The sequence below is a fragment of the Protomyctophum parallelum genome (genome assembly GCF_964188405.1).
Source record: "Protomyctophum parallelum genome assembly, chromosome: 7".
Taxonomy (NCBI): domain Eukaryota; kingdom Metazoa; phylum Chordata; class Actinopteri; order Myctophiformes; family Myctophidae; genus Protomyctophum; species Protomyctophum parallelum.
Genome location: NC_139705.1, coordinates 51,806,232 through 51,824,099, shown reverse-complemented (window position 1 = coordinate 51,824,099; position 17,868 = coordinate 51,806,232). Strand labels below are relative to the sequence as shown.

Sequence of the window (17,868 nt, the reverse complement as noted above, 5' to 3'; positions counted from 1 at the left end):
GAAACACAGCTCCACGCGGTGCTACACGGTGACCCCACTAATCTCCTCCTGACAAAGTGGCTTAGCTTCCATAGGGTCATATGGTGCAGCTAGATGAGCTTAAACACAACAGACCACAGCAGTTACCCTGCGGTGGTGTTCCCGCCGTTCAAACAGGTTGCACTGCCGTGCATCGTTAAGCACAAAATGATTTGGGCGTAAAAAGGAATCAAAGGATTCCACAAACTACTACTGATTGTCCAACGAGCAGTCTGTCACATATTAACCCCTTTTGGTGTTAGCATCATGCTATGCTTTAGCTATTGAAAAATAGCAGACCTACAAGCTCATAGCGCGCCACCGAGTGGCGCGCTATGAGCTTGTAGGTCTGCTATTTTTTTTAAATCGAAGAACGACCGACATAGAAACATGGGTTTTTCAGAAAACTGTCAGGATGTAGAAGACATTTTTAGAATCTGATCTCAGGTCAGAATGGATTAAAAAGAACAACAGGGAAAACAACAGAGATTGATGCACTTCTCTAAAAATGCAACAACAATCATTAAAAATTACAATCAGCAACTGCAGCGCAACAACCTGAAAATAAGGAAGCAAAGAGTACGACGGTAACAGGATTGTAATGTACTGTACACAGTGTGTCAAGTTAAGCTCTGCTTTATTTTCTAAAACTGAATGTCACCCACACAGTAAACACACAGTTCCCTCCCATGTGACCGACCGCCATGCCACGCTTATTGTCCGAAAGGTGACCCCAAATAGAAGCACAACAACCCCCTCCTGAGAGACTAAAGGTGACCCCAAATAGATGCACAACAACCCCCTCCTGAGCGACTAAATGTGACCCCAAATAGAAGCACAACAACCCCCTCCTGAGCGACTAAATGTGACCCCAAATAGAAGCACAACAACCCCCTCCTGAGAGACTAAATGTGACCCCAAATAGAAGCACAACAACCCCCTCCTGAGCCACTAAATGTGACCCCAAATAGAAGCACAACAACCCCCTCCTGAGCGACTAAAGGTGACCCCAAATAGAAGCACAACAACCCCCTCCTGAGCGACTAAATGTGACCCCAAATAGAAGCACAACAACCCCCTCCTGAGCGACTAAATGTGACCCCAAATAGAAGCACAACAACCCCCTCCTGAGCGACTAAATGTGACCCCAAATAGAAGCACAACAACCCCCTCCTGAGAGACTAAATGTGACCCCAAATAGAAGCACAACAACCCCCTCCTGAGCCACTAAATGTGACCCCAAATAGAAGCACAACAACCCCCTCCTGAGCGACTAAAGGTGACCCCAAATAGAAGCACAACAACCCCCTCCTGAGCCACTAAATGTGACCCCAAATAGAAGCACAACAACCCCCTCCTGAGCCACTAAATGTGACCCCAAATAGAAGCACAACAACCCCCTCCTGAGAGACTAAAGGTGACCCCAAATAGAAGCACAACAACCCCCTCCTGAGAGACTAAAGGTGACCCCAAATAGAAGCACAACGACCCCCTCCTGAGAGACTAAATGTGACCCCAAATAGAAGCACAACAACCCCCTCCTGAGAGACTAAAGGTGACCCCAAATAGAAGCACAACGACCCCCTCCTGAGAGACTAAATGTGACCCCAAATAGAAGCACAACAACCCCCTCCTGAGCGACTAAAGGTGACCCCAAATAGAAGCACAACAACCCCCTCCTGAGAGACTAAAGGTGACCCCAAATAGAAGCACAACAACCCCCTCCTGAGCCACTAAATGTGACCCCAAATAGAAGCACAACAACCCCCTCCTGAGCGACTAAAGGTGACCCCAAATAGAAGCACAACAACCCCCTCCTGAGAGACTAAAGGTGACCCCAAATAGAAGCACAACAACCCCCTCCTGAGCGACTAAATGTGACCCCAAATAGAAGCACAACAACCCCCTCCTGAGCCACTAAATGTGACCCCAAATAGAAGCACAACAACCCCCTCCTGAGCCACTAAATGTGACCCCAAATAGAAGCACAACAACCCCCTCCTGAGCGACTAAAGGTGACCCCAAATAGAAGCACAACAACCCCCTCCTGAGCCACTAAATGTGACCCCAAATAGAAGCACAACAACCCCCTCCTGAGCGACTAAAGGTGACCCCAAATAGAAGCACAACAACCCCCTCCTGAGAGACTAAAGGTGACCCCAAATAGATGCACAACAACCCCCTCCTGAGAGACTAAATGTGACCCCAAATAGAAGCACAACAACCCCCTCCTGAGAGACTAAAGGTGACCCCAAATAGAAGCACAACAACCCCCTCCTGAGAGACTAAAGGTGACCCCAAATAGAAGCACAACAACCCCCTCCTGAGAGACTAAAGGTGACCCCAAATAGAAGCACAACAACCCCCTCCTGAGAGACTAAATGTGACCCCAAATAGAAGCACAACAACCCCCTCCTGAGAGACTAAAGGTGACCCCAAATAGAAGCACAACAACCCCCTCCTGAGAGACTAAAGGTGACCCCAAATAGAAGCACAACAACCCCCTCCTGAGAGACTAAAGGTGACCCCAAATAGAAGCACAACAACCCCCTCCTGAGAGACTAAATGTGACCCCAAATAGAAGCACAACAACCCCCTCCTGAGAGACTAAAGGTGACCCCAAATAGAAGCACAACAACCCCCTCCTGAGCGACTAATGAAGACCAGAGAGAATAGAACACTGTGTGGAAGCTACGCTAATTAAACTAAGACATGCTTTGTTTCTCCTATAAATATCCTTTCGGGGGGAAAAAGACGGTGTTACGTTTTATTCAAAGACAATTTATTCAAACTAATTTTGGGAGACAATTAAAAAAAACTTGATTTAATTACAGGTAGAGATATTCTGTGTGAATAGAGCCCATTTATTATACAATCAGTTGACCAATATTATTCACACAGGCTGTCCAGTTTGCTCTATGAGCAATTGTTTTTTCCCAGCAAAGAGTAGGTTTTGTCCAGAGCCATCAAATAGAAGAGTTAGGACATTGAGGGGGCAGAAACCCAGAGCCATCAAATAGAAGAGTTAGGACATTGAGGGGGCAGAAACCATGTTCATGCAGCCTGGAGTGGAGAGGGAAAGCTGGAGTTGGAAATACATTGTTTTCAATGAGGGAGGCGCAAATATGAGCTATTTTAAGCATGTGTACAACAAGAAAAGTCCTCTCTGATTGTATTAAACAACGTCAAACTCACCAACATTGTAGTTGTGCAAAAAAGCTTGAATTATCCTCTTTCAATCTGCAAAGTGTTTGTTTCATAAAAATCCACCGTAGACTTGTTATGAGCTACTTCCTGTCAAGACATTCTATGCAGGTTATTCTTCTATTTTCTAAGCGCTGGAGTTTGGAAGTGCTCGTTATAGATATCACTCAACTTCCCTGTGTACCACCTGTTTTGAATTAGCACATAATGCAAGAGGCAGCAGGACGCTGCTTTACTGAAAACGAGTGCTTCCAAACTACTGATGGAAACATATAGTCTGCAAATGGGTAGCCTGGGGTCCACCTATGCTTTCTATGGCATAGGCTCCCGGCCGGGAGAATCTAGACGCAGCTGGGCGACATGAGACATTGATTAGAGCAACAGAGAGAGAGAGAGGAGTGTGTGCGTGTGTGTGTGTGTGTGTGTGTGTGTGTGTGTGTGTGTGTGTGTGTGTGTGTGTGTGTGTGTGTGTGTGTGTGTGTGTGTGTGTGTGTGTGTGTGTGTGTGTGTGTGTGTGCGTCAATTTAACAAAGGTGCAGACGATCAGAAATCAGCAGAGAGTGAGCGACGTTTGCGTTACTACTCCATGCCAGAATTGAAGTGGACTCAGACTCCCAGACTTTTTGTTCTCCCTGGAAATAAAAACGTCTGGGTTTACGAGGCCTAGCAAATGGGCAATAATAGGCTGCCCAATTACACCAAGACCCACGTTGTTCGTTCCTACCTTTCCTCTGGAGGAACAGCCTGAGCATGGGGCTGGCCACGGAGATGGCCTTGTGGTAGGTATAGTTAGTTGTTCCTACCTTTCCTCTGGAGGAACAGCCGGAGCATGGGGCTGGCCACGGAGATGGCCTTGTGGTAGTTGTCATCGTTGTTGATGGGCAGCAGGTCTCCGTGCACGTCGGCGTAGCCCACCAGCAGCTCCACGTTGGGTATGCGGTGGACGTGCTGCAGCAGGCCGTAGAACTCATCGAAGCGGCCGGGCTTCGACCGGTCCAGGGAGAAACGACGGAACTCCGCCCCAAACTGTTGACGATTAATTAAACCCCATTTTAGTCACCTGAGACAAGATTCTACACGAATGTATTCTAAATACCTGACAGTTTTCTGCTAAACCTATGTTTCTTTTTTTATATATATTAGGGTTGGGTGACGATACGAATACATCGTCAATCGCGAATATACGATATTTTTATTAGGCGATTTCTCGGGACAATTTAGCCCAATTAACCTGTAAAGTGTGAGCAACATGTGAATCAATTTGGCCCAGCAAAGTAGTAACTGCGGCCGGGTGGAAATCACCTCCTACCGTTATAATGTATGCTCCCACAGTCTTCGCACTCAGCAGCATCGGGCACCGGGGCACGGCACTTACGGCAGCCGCCAGCCAGAGTAAAGGCTGGGAGCTGAGGGAGGCTGTAGCCTACATGTTTAAGCTCCGGAGTCCAGACCCATGCAGTTTAATAATATACAGTCACAACAGAATGCACACTGTTGTCTCGTGTCTCATCACAATCCCAATGCCTCACCCGTCGGGGGGGAAAATAAAAAAACTGTCTACTAGTGTAAGTGTAGCCTATAGGCTCGGGGATCATAAGTTAGCTTAGCGTGTAGCCCCTACTGGTGCTGCAACCCACTGATTGAACTTCATATCCGCCTGTAATCTAAGTTATTTTTATTGACAACGTGAACAAACCCCGACACCAGCACTGCAAAAATAGACAGATCTACAAGCTCTCAACGCGTAGCGAACGGCACTGCAAAAACAGGCAGGATGCGATGCCTTGAGAGCTTGTAGATCAGCAGCAGCCAGGCCGCAGCAGCTTGTGGGCTCCGCTGCTCCGCTCCGAGCCTCCGACGGACCGCCGGTGCGGGGAGGCAAGGGAGCAAGTTACCCTGGCTGCGCAGCTGCGCTGCAGTCTGCAGAAACAGACTGATCTACAAGCTCTCAACGCCTAGCGAACGGAGCTGCAAAAACAGGCAGAACGCGGCGCGTTGAGAGCTTGTAGATCTGGCTTTTTTGCGACCTGCAGTGAGCTGTTCTCACTTTACTTTTATGACACGAATACATCGTTTATCGGCGAATATTTGTCAGACGATGGGCGGTTGAAATAAATTGGCATATCGCCCAACCTTAATATATATATATTATTTTTTTGGCTTTCGCCTTTATTTTATATTTTTTTATGGAGGAACAGACAGTAGGCTTACAGGAAATGGGGAGAGAGATGGGGGGGTGACATGCAGTAAAGGCCGTCGGGATCGGGAGTCGAACCCGCGGCACACTGCCAGACTGTATTACCAGCCAGGGTGCCTGGACCATTGAGCCATGGCCCAGGCCTAAACCTATGTTCCTATGTCAGTCGTTCTCAAAGGAAACCCAAATATACATGACATTGGCCGCCGAACCCAATCTGAAAATATGTTTTTCCATGGACCCTCCCAGGGACCCCCCATGGACCCTCCCAGTAGCAAAGATTTTAGTTAAAAACTCACTCTGAAAGAATATTCAAAGATTTCAGGCACATTTTCACGATTTTTCCAAAATAGCAGACCTACAGGGTCGTATAGCGCGGCACTCGGTGCCGCACTATGAGCTCGTAGATCTGCTATTTTTTAATAGCTAAAGTATAACATGATACTTAATTAAAATTATAATACTTTATTACTTAATACTTACTATAACTAATTAAACTTAACTTACTTTATTTTTAACTAACTTTGATTGATTGATTGAAATATTTATTAACAGTTTCCGTGCCGCGAATGGATTACTCCAGGTTAATGTCGCTGCCGTATCGGACATACCCGCCTTTTGTTTTATGTGTTTAATCCGCCGTAATGTAATGAATCAAAAGAAAATCCGTCTTCGTCGCGGAGTATGAGACTGGATGCCTTCGCTGTGATGACAAAACCGGAAATCGTCACATGCTGTGGGCTGCTAGGGCTTCTGGGAAATTGAGGCCAATGGAAATGCATTGGGTGCAACGCCTCATTGAGACGAGTCTTGTGTGCGTCTTCCGGGTGCATCCGGGTGGTGGATGCGACACTCGGATCATAACAAACCACGGGACCTTTTTTCGCTGGATTTTCGCGGATTAAAAGCCCAAATAATCAGCGTATGCTCTAAAGGTAATACAACAATCTCGGCAGTGAAAGGGGGTTGATTAAAATGCGTGTTAAACGTAAAAAACAGTCAAACTGTTAACAGTTTGTAGAATTTACAGTACATTTTAAGCACAAACTCAATACAAAGACTGTTAACTGTGAGTGGACGACCCAATTAAGCATTACACTTGTTTACAACAGGGTCCACATTGTTCAATTCATCAAATGAGATACTAAGTATTATAGTACACATTGTGTACTATAAAGTGCTATATAAAATGCAATTCTAGTGCTGTCTACGTAACGAGCTATAAGTCTGTCTAAAACACTATCTAAGTCTACATTAAGTGCTATCTAATAAGGGCCTAGGCTAGGGCAAGTGCTACGGGCCATGGTGGTAGTATGAATGCAAAGGTATAGCGCACACACACACACACACACACACACACACACACACACACACACACACACACACACACACACACACACACACACACACACACACACACACACACACACACACACACACACACACACACACACACACACACACACACACACACACACACACACACACACACACTACACACGTCTTATAAATATCAATAACAGATAAGGAGGTTTGTACATGGAATCTTACTGGCTCAATAATCACTGCACATTATCCTCCAACTCCGATAGACTAATGAATGTTATTTTGGTGTTTATAGATAGACTAATGAATGTTATTTTGGTGTTATCCTCCAACTCCGATAGACTAATGAATGTTATTTTGGTGTTTATAGATAGACTAATGAATGTTATTTTGGTGTTTATAGATAGACTAATTAATGTTATTTTGGTGTTTATAGAGAGACTATTGAATGTTATTTTGGTGTTTATTATACCCTCCAACTCCGATAGACTAATGAATGTTATTTTGGTGTTTATAGATAGACTAATGAATGTTATTTTGGTGTTTATAGATAGACTAATGAATGTTATGTTGGTGTTTATAGATAGACTAATGAATGTTATGTTGGTGTTTATAGAGACAGTGTTGTGGATACTGTTGCCCAGCATGTTGACAAGACGAGGGATGATGATCTGTTCATTGCCAAGCTAGCAGTTTATCTACGTTAAATCATTAGTGGGAGCAGGAGCTGTATTTAATACCTCACATTGTTTTCAACAGTAGGCTATTGTTTGACAATACACACAATATCTATAGCTATATTATAATGATGTGTGTTGTGATCACAGGAGGAAGATCTCTGTGTCACTGTTGGAGACATCATTCAAATCTGGGTCAAGACAAGGGATTCAAAAAGGTTTGAATTACCCGCGCTGTAAAGTATATATAGCATAGTACATATGTATGTATAGGCATAGTATAGTATATATGTATAGTTTATATGTATAGTTTCATTATATAGATATTACACTGTTACTTTCTTAGCTTAAGCATGTTTCGTGATAAATGCTTTTTTATGTGATTTTATGTGATGTATGATGCTTTTTTGTTCTTGCTTAATGTAAGTCGCTCTGGATTAAGAGCGTCTGCTAAATGCCTAAATTGTAAATTGTAGGCCTACAGTCAAGTAAAATTCAACTATGATGAATTGAACATGGTGGACCCTATTGTAAACAAGTGTGTAATGCTTTATGGTGTCGTCCACTCACAGTTAAGAGTTTTGTATTGAGTTGTGCTTGAAATGTACTGTAATTCTCCAATCTGCTATTCAATTATTCAATCAAGCAATCAATCAATCAAAAAGTAAAGTAATAGAATTTTAGCCAGCAATTTGCTTAATATCAGCAAACATGATGTGTGGCCGTTTCTGGAGAAAGAAATAGGTCACTTAAACTTTCCTTGAAGCAAACATGGCAAAACAATGCTGTAAATATGTTGTTCCAGGCTCCAGGGACCCCCAAGAAGCAAAGATCTACAAGGGGTTCCCATCCTGAATGGGTCAATACAGTGTGGAATCTTATCCAACAACATGTTCTGGTGGTTTCAGGAAAGTTGGTGTTTTACTGTTTTATAGGCCTATAGATTTTAGAAGCCAGTGGTTCTCAAAGTGTGGTCCTACAAAAGTGCATTCACAGCAAAATGACATAAAACAAAATCAACCACTTTAATTGTATTCTAAAACGTGGCTGTTTAAATATGTCCATGTTTTTATTATGTTTCTAACAAATATGTGGGAGGCATAATAAAACGAGGCCTGGAGGCTATAGCTCAGCTCGTATACAGTCCCGTGTTTGTTGTGTGCGTTTCGGTTTAGTCCGTGTCACCAAGCCGCACAGGCCAAAGAAAAGACGCCATTAATATGACCACGTCACTGTCAGGGCCTATTATAATGGGACACCTGTAGTGTGAACGCCATGGGGCGATCGGCGGAGAGGAAGGAAGGAAGGAAGGACGACAGGTGCGGCGACGCGTCGCCATCATAAGAAAAGAGGATAGTTGTGTCTGTGACTATTTGCCGGGACACAACTATCCTACTATAACTTTAATGTAAACTTTACAACAGAGATTATAGGACGACTGAAGTCTGAAGTTCAACGTTGTTGGCATCAATCTATACTAGTAAAAAACAACACAAAACGAAGCTGTGGCAGTTTGTGACAGGCGTTGTTGTACTAATAACGGCTCAGAGGCACTTATTACAACTCAAGTCAAGATGTTCAGTCTTAAGACTATATTCTTTTCAAAATGACCAGCTGTCAGCTAGCCATAGCCCAGCGGTAATAATACACAGTCATACGGTGTCGCTTGGGGACTCTAAAGAGCAGATGTTTTGTAGATCTGCTCTTTAGACAGACAGACAGACAGACAGACAGGTAAACGCACCTTGCTCTTCACCTCCACGGCGCTCAGACATCGGTTGCTCGGCACTCTGTGGGTCTTGTTCATGTTTCGCTAGCAGAAAAAAGCACGTACAGCTCCCCCGCACACACACACACACACACTCTCACGCGCACACAGTACACACACATACGGTACACACGTACACACACACACTGCCCTCCCGGGGCTGGCTGGCTGGCTGGCTGAGATCCCACTCGTATCTCTCCGTCCGTCGCGCTAGAGTTGTGATATTATCCCAGATTTGGCATGGTCGGTGGTATTTCCAGTCCGTCCCGTCCCGTCCTGTCCCGTCCCGTCCCGTCCCGTCCTGTCCCGTCCTGTCCCGTCCCGTCCCGTCCTGTCCGATGCTTGGACGGTCCAGACAGAGTCCTCCTCTCCTCCTCCTCCTCTGCGACAACACCCGGCCGACCTACTGCACAGTAAACTTATCTTCCATACTTGCACCGTAGCCACTATTAGCCAGCAGCTTCCACTACGCCACCACTGTCTACTACTGTGCTCACTGTGCTCTACCACACAGCGACTCTCTCTCTCTGAGCTCTCTCTCTCTCTCAGAGCTCTCTCTCTCTCTCTCTCTCTCTCTCTCTCTCTCAGAGCTCGCTCTCTCTCTCTCTCTCTCTCTCTCTCTCTCTCTCTCTCTCTCTCTCTCTCTGCCTCTCTGCCTCTCTCTCTCTCTCTCTCTCTCTCTCTCTCAACGCAGACAGGCGACGCCAACAGGCAGACTTCACAATCACACTCCACCTTTCACAATAAGAGCTCCCTATATTGAAGTCCATTATACTGTATGGACTTCAGCATTTTTGGACCTATAATGGCATATAGGTAAAAAAAAAAATGCAATAATAAATAGGCCTACCAAAACTTTAATAATAAATACGGAAATTAAATGAATAAAAAATGCAGTTAAATAGGCTAATACAATTAAATACATAAATGGATTTATTGAATTGTATTATATTGATTTAATTGATTTTTTATTTGATTGATTGATTGATTGATTGATTGATACTTTTATTAGACAATAAAATGTAAACAGTACAGGGTATAGTCAAGCATTTGGTCTAAACAGCAGCGAAGAAAAACCTTGCGGTCTTGTTTCCATTCGGGTCCCATTCATTCATTCATTCATTAAAAACAACAATGACATCAGCAATGATATATCTCAATCATAATTAAATCTGGGTACATGTTGGAATAGAAATATATTGTGGGAAAGGGGGGGGGGGGAGGGGGGGGTGACCATGATGACAGTGACACTGGAAAGTGTATTTGGATGGCTGGTGCAAGGAGAAGTCACCACGTTAAATATCCTAACTGTCCTAAGTTGTCGACATTGAAGTGATGCACATCAGCGTCGGAGAGGAACAGTCACTGTCAGAGCAGTTATGGAGAGGAACAGTCACTGTCAGATCAGTTATGGAGAGGAACAGTCACTGTCAGATCAGTTATGGAGAGGAACAGTCACTGTCAGATCAGTTATGGAGAGGAACAGTCACTGTCAGATCAGTTATGGAGAGGAACAGTCACTGTCAGATCAGTTATGGAGAGGAACAGTCACTGTCAGATCAGTTATGGAGAGGAACAGTCACTGTCAGATCAGTTATGGAGAGGAACAGTCACTGTCAGATCAGTTATGGAGAGGAACAGTCACTGTCAGATCAGTTATGGAGAGGAACAGTCACTGTCAGATCAGTTATGGAGAGGAACAGTCACTGTCAGATCAGTTATGGAGAGGAACAGTCACTGTCAGATCAGTTATGGAGAGGAACAGTCACTGTCAGATCAGTTATGGAGAGGAACAGTCACTGTCAGATCAGTTATGGAGAGGAACAGTCACTGTCAGATCAGTTATGGAGAGGAACAGGCACTGTCAGATCAGTTACACAGAGGAACAGTCACTGTCAGATCAGTTATGGAGAGGAACAGTCACTGTCAGATCAGTTATGGAGAGGAACAGTCACTGTCAGATCAGTTATGGAGAGGAACAGACACTGTCAGATCAGTTATGGAGAGGAACAGGCACTGTCAGATCAGTTATGGAGAGGAACAGGCACTGTCAGATCAGTTATGGAGAGGAACAGTCACTGTCAGATCAGTTATGGAGAGGAACAGGCACTGTCAGATCAGTTATGGAGAGGAACAGGCACTGTCAGATCAGTTATGGAGAGGAACAGTCACTGTCAGATCAGTTACGCAACTTTTGGGAAATCGAATCCCTTGGAATCCACATGAAAGAAATGCATTGTGAGAAGGAAGACATGGCAGTGTATCCCAAGCCGTGCATATCCACGGATACCCCAAGCCGTGCATATCCACGGATACCCCAAGCCGTGCATATCCACGGATACCCCAAGCCGTGCATATCCACGGATACCCCAAGTCGTGCATATCCACGGATACCCCAAGCCGTGCATATCCACGGATACCCAAATCCGTATATATAGGCCTATACAGTATATTAAAAAAAAACATTATTTTAAACTTTTAAGTTTTAACTAATAATCTTTTATAGCCTATACCTTAACATGGAAGTGGAAAATATGCAAGCGAATATATGCAAAACTATATTTATTTATTATTGAAAAACTATTAACAATCCAAAACAATGGCAAATAATGTCCAGACATGCTATACAGCACAATCTGCTCTAAATGTACTGTACACCTTTATCCTTATAAGGTTCACTAATATAGTTCCTCTTTAATGACTTGTGGGGTAACAACAGTATAATGTATCATCAACAGTATAACTGTATAGGATAATGTAATATCTGTCATCTACAATGACCAACTCCACAAAACATATATAGGCCCAGAACCATAGAGTAAGAACAGATGGCTCTGTATAGGCCTACCAGCAAAACATAAGGAGCATGCTCTGTATAGGCCTACCAGCAAAACATAAGGAGCATGCTCTGCATAGGCCTACCAGCTAAACATAAGGAGCATGCTCTGTATAGGCCTACCAGCTAAACATAAGGAGCATGCTCTGTATAGGCCTACCAGCAAAACATAAGGAGCATGCTCTGTATAGGCCTACCAGCAAAACATAAGGAGCATGCTCTGTATAGGCCTACCAGCAAAACATAAGGAGCATGCTCTGTATAGGCCTACCAGCAAAACATAAGGAGCATGCTCTGCATAGGCCTACCAGCTAAACATAAGGAGCATGCTCTGTATAGGCCTACCAGCTAAACATAAGGAGCATGCTCTGTATAGGCCTACCAGCAAAACATAAGGAGCATGCTCTGTATAGGCCTACCAGCAAAACATAAGGAGCATGCTCACGAACACAGAGAATAGGCCTACCAGCAAAACATAAGGAGCATGCTCACGAACACAGAGAATAGGCCTACCAGCAAAACATAAGGAGCATGCTCACGAACACAGAGAATAGGCCTACCAGCAAAACATAAGGAGCATGCTCACGAACACAGAGAATAGGCCTAACAGCAAAACATAAGGAGCATGCTCACGAACACAGAGAATAGGCCTAACAGCAAAACATAAGGAGCATGCTCACGAACACACAGAGAGCTGTGTCCTAAATATGGGTATTGGCCAAAAGGCTAAATATGTTGTTATTGTTGTTTTGTTTTTCATTGAACATAAAATATATTTTTAAAATGTTGTGGGCTATTCCATTTTTCGTTTTGTTTTTTCTCTTTCTTTCTTTCTTTCTTTCTTTCTTTCTTTCTTTCTTTCTTTCTTTCTTTCTTTCTTTCGGCATGTCAAGGGCCCTAATTTAAATTAATTAAGTAAGGGTAAGTCAAGTAATAAGTCAAATATTATCAGGTCGGTTGGTTTGCACAAACATTGGTCTAGTGCGTATTCTTGTTGTATAGTGACATCTCCTGGCTAGTAGTAGTAGCCACACCATGTGAGAAACATCAACAACTTGTATGAAAACGGGATTGATTGATTGATTGAAATATTTATTAACAGTTTGTAGAATTTACAGTACATTTTAAGCACAAACTCAATACAAAGACTGTTAACTGTGAGTGGACGACCCAATTAAGCATTACACTTGTTTACAACAGGGTCCACATTGTTCAATTCATCAAAACATTTAGAGACATACAAACATTTAGAGACATACAAATAGACATTTCTATGTAGCTAAAGAACAGAACAGGAATTCATCATATGGGAAGCAAAAAGGGAAAAGATACATTATACAGTGAGGGGAAATGGGGTGGGGGGGGGATTCAGATTTTACAGAGGCCAGTTTCGAATTGCAGCCATCCGTAGGTGCCCTTTGAGAGCGGTTTTGAAGGAGTCACGGGATTCACATGTCTTAATGACTGTTGGTAGGGCGTTCCACATTTTGGTGGCATAGGAGCGAAAAGAATTTAGTCCCTTGTTTGTGCCGAATCTGGGTTGTACATGGTTTATTGCACTCCCTCTGGTGTTGTGGGTGTGGACTTCGTTTACATTAAGGAAGTATTTAGACAGGTACATGGGTATCTTGGTGGTGTATCGAATCTTGTGGACCAGACCCATTGCAAGATGCTGTACTCTGTCGTCGACCCTAAGCCATCCCAGCCTGTCAAAGTGGGCAGGGGTGAGGTGGGTTCGGGGGGTGAGGCCAAGTAGGAGCCTGACCAGTTTGTTTTGGGAGGTCTGGAGCCTTGTTTTAAGGGCCTTTGAGGTGCTGTGGTACCAAGAGGTGGATTAAGGCCTTAGCAGCAAACATGATGAGTGAGTTTTGGATTTGAAATGTGGAACAAGTCTATTTGAGTAAAATGGATGTATATTTTGTTCCTTTTTTATCGCATGACGATATTGAAAAATATGGACTGGTATAATCCTATAGCTAAATATATTTTTTGACAACAAACAAAACAGACTTTTTGACAAAAAGTGGATCAAGCAAATCATAAAATATGACTGTGAGCTTCCCAGCAAGCCAAGTCCTCCAGTGACTAGATAGTTTATTATAAAAGGACTGCCCTGCCAGCATCATCTGCTGCCGCTGTGGCCCCATGCAGAGCTCCTCCTTCATCCACATTAAGGCTCTATCTCTGAGCACGTTTCACCAAATAGTCCAAGATTAGTCTGCCAGCTTCCATATACAGTAGATGCTGACTTACTGTATTTTCTGGATGGCATTCCTTCCTCGTGAGGGCTATTAAGTCCTCTATAGCAGAGGTTCCCAACCTGGGATTAGTACCACTGGTACTGGTACCACTGGTACCTGGATACCTGGAATGAAATACAGGTATTTATATTACTACAGGTAGGCTGTCCAGACGTACGGAAATGAGCATGACAGCACACCTAGCCGTTAATGAGCATGACAGCACACCTAGCCGTTAATGAGCATGACAGCACACCTAGCCGTTAATGAGCATGACAGCACACCTAGCCTTTAATGAGCATGACAGCACACCTAGCCGTTAACCCATTTAGGCCTGACGTCGAAATAAAAAAAGTCGTTCGCTCTGAGAGAATAATATATTCAAAGATTTGTGCCGCATTTTTTTACGATTTTTCAAAAATAGCAGACCTACAAGCTCATAGCGCGCCACTCGGTGGCGCGCTATGAGCTTGTAGATCTGCTGTTTTTCAATAGCTAAAGTATAACATAATGCTTAGTTAAAACACCAAAAGGGGTTCCCGTCCAGAATGGTTAGAGTATTTGAGAATGGATTAATTAATCACATTAGAAATGTCATCAGTTGTGCCGCTTAGTGATTAGACAGAGTTGTGTCAGAGCAGCAACATTATTGGCTCATACTTATAGGAAGGGAACAAAAAGGGCAGGTCTACGCTGCTGTATTTTAACATCAGTTATTATGGTGGTTCTTGGAGAGAACATAAAGCACATAAAGGGCAGGTCTACGCTGCTGTATTTTAACATCAGTTATTATGGTGGTTCTTAGAGAGAACATAAAGCACATAAAGGGCAGGTCTACGCTGCTGTATTTTAACATCAGTTATTATGGTGGTTCTTAGAGAGAACATAAAGCACATAAAGGGCAGGTCTACGCTGCTGTATTTTAACATCAGTTATTATGGTGGTTCTTGAAGAGACGGGTATTTTCTGAGGTGGTACTTCAGTATCAAAAGGTTGGGAACCAATGTCTTTAAACTATTATTTTATTATTATTTATATTTCCTAACTATAGAGCCCCCTGTCATGACGACGCCAGGCCCAGGAAATAATTCCCAATGCATTTTCCACGTAGACATTTAAAAAAGTATTTATTTAAAGATCTGTAAGCCTCGAACAAAGTCAACTTTGACAAATCACGGCAACAAACACAATATTTTGGACCGAACAAATAATTACAAAGAATGTGTTATGTCTATGTTATGTGAAATGTTGTTTTGTTGCAGTTTTTGTTTTGTTGTTTTTTGTTTTGTTGTTGTTGTTGTTGTTTGTTGTTTGTTTCTTGTTTATCTAGGAATTGTATTGTTTTGTCTTGTTTTGTTTTGTCTGGTTGAATTGTTTGTATAAAGTGTCTTTATGTATGAAGTGTATTTAGTAGGGATGCACCGATCCGGCTTTTTGGCATTCGATACCGATTTCGATACATGGGGGTCCAGTATCTGCCGATACAGAGTACCGATCCGATACCCCCCACAAAGAAACGTAATAACCTATTAAGCTGTATGCCTCACTGTGTGGAGTCTGGAATCATTATTTTGTGTAAGGCAACATCAAGGCTTGACTTAAACATTACTTTCCCAACTTTGTAAAACAAAATGTAACAAACACAGATATAAATGCACTGAATTATTTATTAAATAACTATGTGTGCGCAGGCTAGCCTGGCTGCATTCCACATGTTATACTGTCAATACTACACTGCTGTGTCACAGAGGAGGTAGAGTTGTTTTCATACTGTAATTACACATAATTATCGTATCGGATAATGGATCGGCCACCGATCCGATACCCGATCTAGAATTTTAGCCTGGATCGGCGCCGATCTCCGATACGAGTATCGGATCGGTGCATCCCTAGTATTTAGTGAATTGCCCTTTGACCCCCTTGAAAACGAGATGGTTCATCTCAAGGGATTGTTCCTATAATAAATAATTTCAGACAGACAGACAAAAACAACAAAAGTGTAACCTGCCCTCTTTCCCTTTTTTCTAATTATGTGTCCGGCCCAAAAAATAATTAAGTTAAGTAATAAAACCTGGTACTTAAGACACGCAAAATACGCATAATACATCCCAGAGCAGTGATCACAGCCAGGAGCAGTGATCACAGCCCAGAGCAGTGATCACAGCCCAGAGCAGTGATCACAGCCCAGAGCAGTGATCACAGCCCAGAGCAGTGATCACAGCCAGGAGCAGTGATCACAGCCCAGAGCAGTGATCACAGCCAGGAGCAGTGATCACAGCCCAGAGCAGTGATCACAGCCCAGAGCAGTGATCACAGCCCAGAGCAGTGATCACAGCCAGGAGCAGTGATCACAGCCCAGAGCAGTGATCACAGCCCAGAGCAGTGATCACAGCCCAGAGCAGTGATCACAGCCCAGAGCAGTGATCACAGCCCAGAGCAGTGATCACAGCCAGGAGCAGTGATCACAGCCCAGAGCAGTGATCACAGCCAGGAGCAGTGATCACAGCCCAGAGCAGTGATCACAGCCCAGAGCAGTGATCACAGCCCAGAGCAGTGATCACAGCCCAGAGCAGTGATCACAGCCAGGAGCAGTGATCACAGCCCAGAGCAGTGATCACAGCCAGGAGCAGTGATCACAGCCCAGAGCAGGGATCACAGCCCGGAGCAGTGATCACAGCCCAGAGCAGTGATCACAGCCCAGAGCAGTGATCACAGCCCAGAGCAGTGATCACAGCCCAGAGCAGTGATCACAGCCCAGAGCAGTGATCACAGCCCAGAGCAGTGATCACAGCCCAGAGCAGTGATCACAGCCCAGAGCAGTGATCACTTTTGGCTTTCTTCTGGCCCAGTTCTTGGTGATGGCTGCCAGTTCCCACCTGATGTCATGTGTAAGCTCTGATTGGTTCAGACTGAGCTGAATAACTGCTAGTTTGCATTTTAACGTCTTCAGACTAGGACAAAAGTCAAAGATGTGCAGGTCATAATTATACCATATAATACAATGCAATCTCCCACCTGTTGTGAGGCATCCCATGGAAGATTCAAATTGATCTTGATGTTCTTCCAGGAAAAGGTCTTTGGATTGAATTTCCACATATCGTTCAGAACCAAAGGGGGCCAACATTCCTTGTACTAACTCCACCAAATATGTACAGCTCTCCATTGTAGGCAAAGGCTTTGAATGGTCCATGCGTCCTTCTGGAAGCTGTGGAGAAGCTGTGCTGAATGGTCCATGCGTCCTTCTGGAAGCTGTGGAGAAGCTGTGCTGAATGGTCCATGCGTCCTTCTGGAAGCTGTGGAGAAGCTGTGCTGAATGGTCCATGCGTCCTTCTGGAAGCTGTGGAGAAGCTGTGCTGAATGGTCCATGCGTCCTTCTGGAAGCTGTGGAGAAGCTGTGCTGAATGGTCCATGCGTCCTTCTGGAAGCTGTGGAGAAGCTGTGCTGAATGGTCCATGCGTCCTTCTGGAAGCTGTGGAGAAGCTGTGCTGAATGGTCCATGCGTCCTTCTGGAAGCTGTGGAGAAGCTGTGCTGAATGGTCCATGCGTCCTTCTGGAAGCTGTGGAGAAGCTGTGCTGAATGGTCCATGCGTCCTTCTGGAAGC

The 17,868-nt window shown here is 44.1% G+C and overlaps 1 protein-coding gene across 1 annotated transcript in view; it reads right to left on the bottom strand.

The window, feature by feature from the left end:
* The window catches only part of pard6b (par-6 partitioning defective 6 homolog beta (C. elegans)), a gene marked incomplete at its 3' end in the record, with an annotated part of 88,726 nt that extends 79,303 nt beyond the window's left edge, over positions 1–9,423 (bottom strand). The window contains exons 1-2 of the mRNA XM_083769896.1: positions 9,167–9,423; positions 4,026–4,248 (exon numbers count right to left, since the gene is read on the bottom strand). Of these exons, the coding sequence (XP_083626022.1) occupies positions 4,026–4,248; positions 9,167–9,229 (286 nt within the window). The 5' untranslated portion in view covers positions 9,230–9,423. The remainder of the gene's footprint in view (positions 1–4,025; positions 4,249–9,166) is intronic.
* Between the last annotated feature and the right edge of the window lie 8,445 nt (positions 9,424–17,868).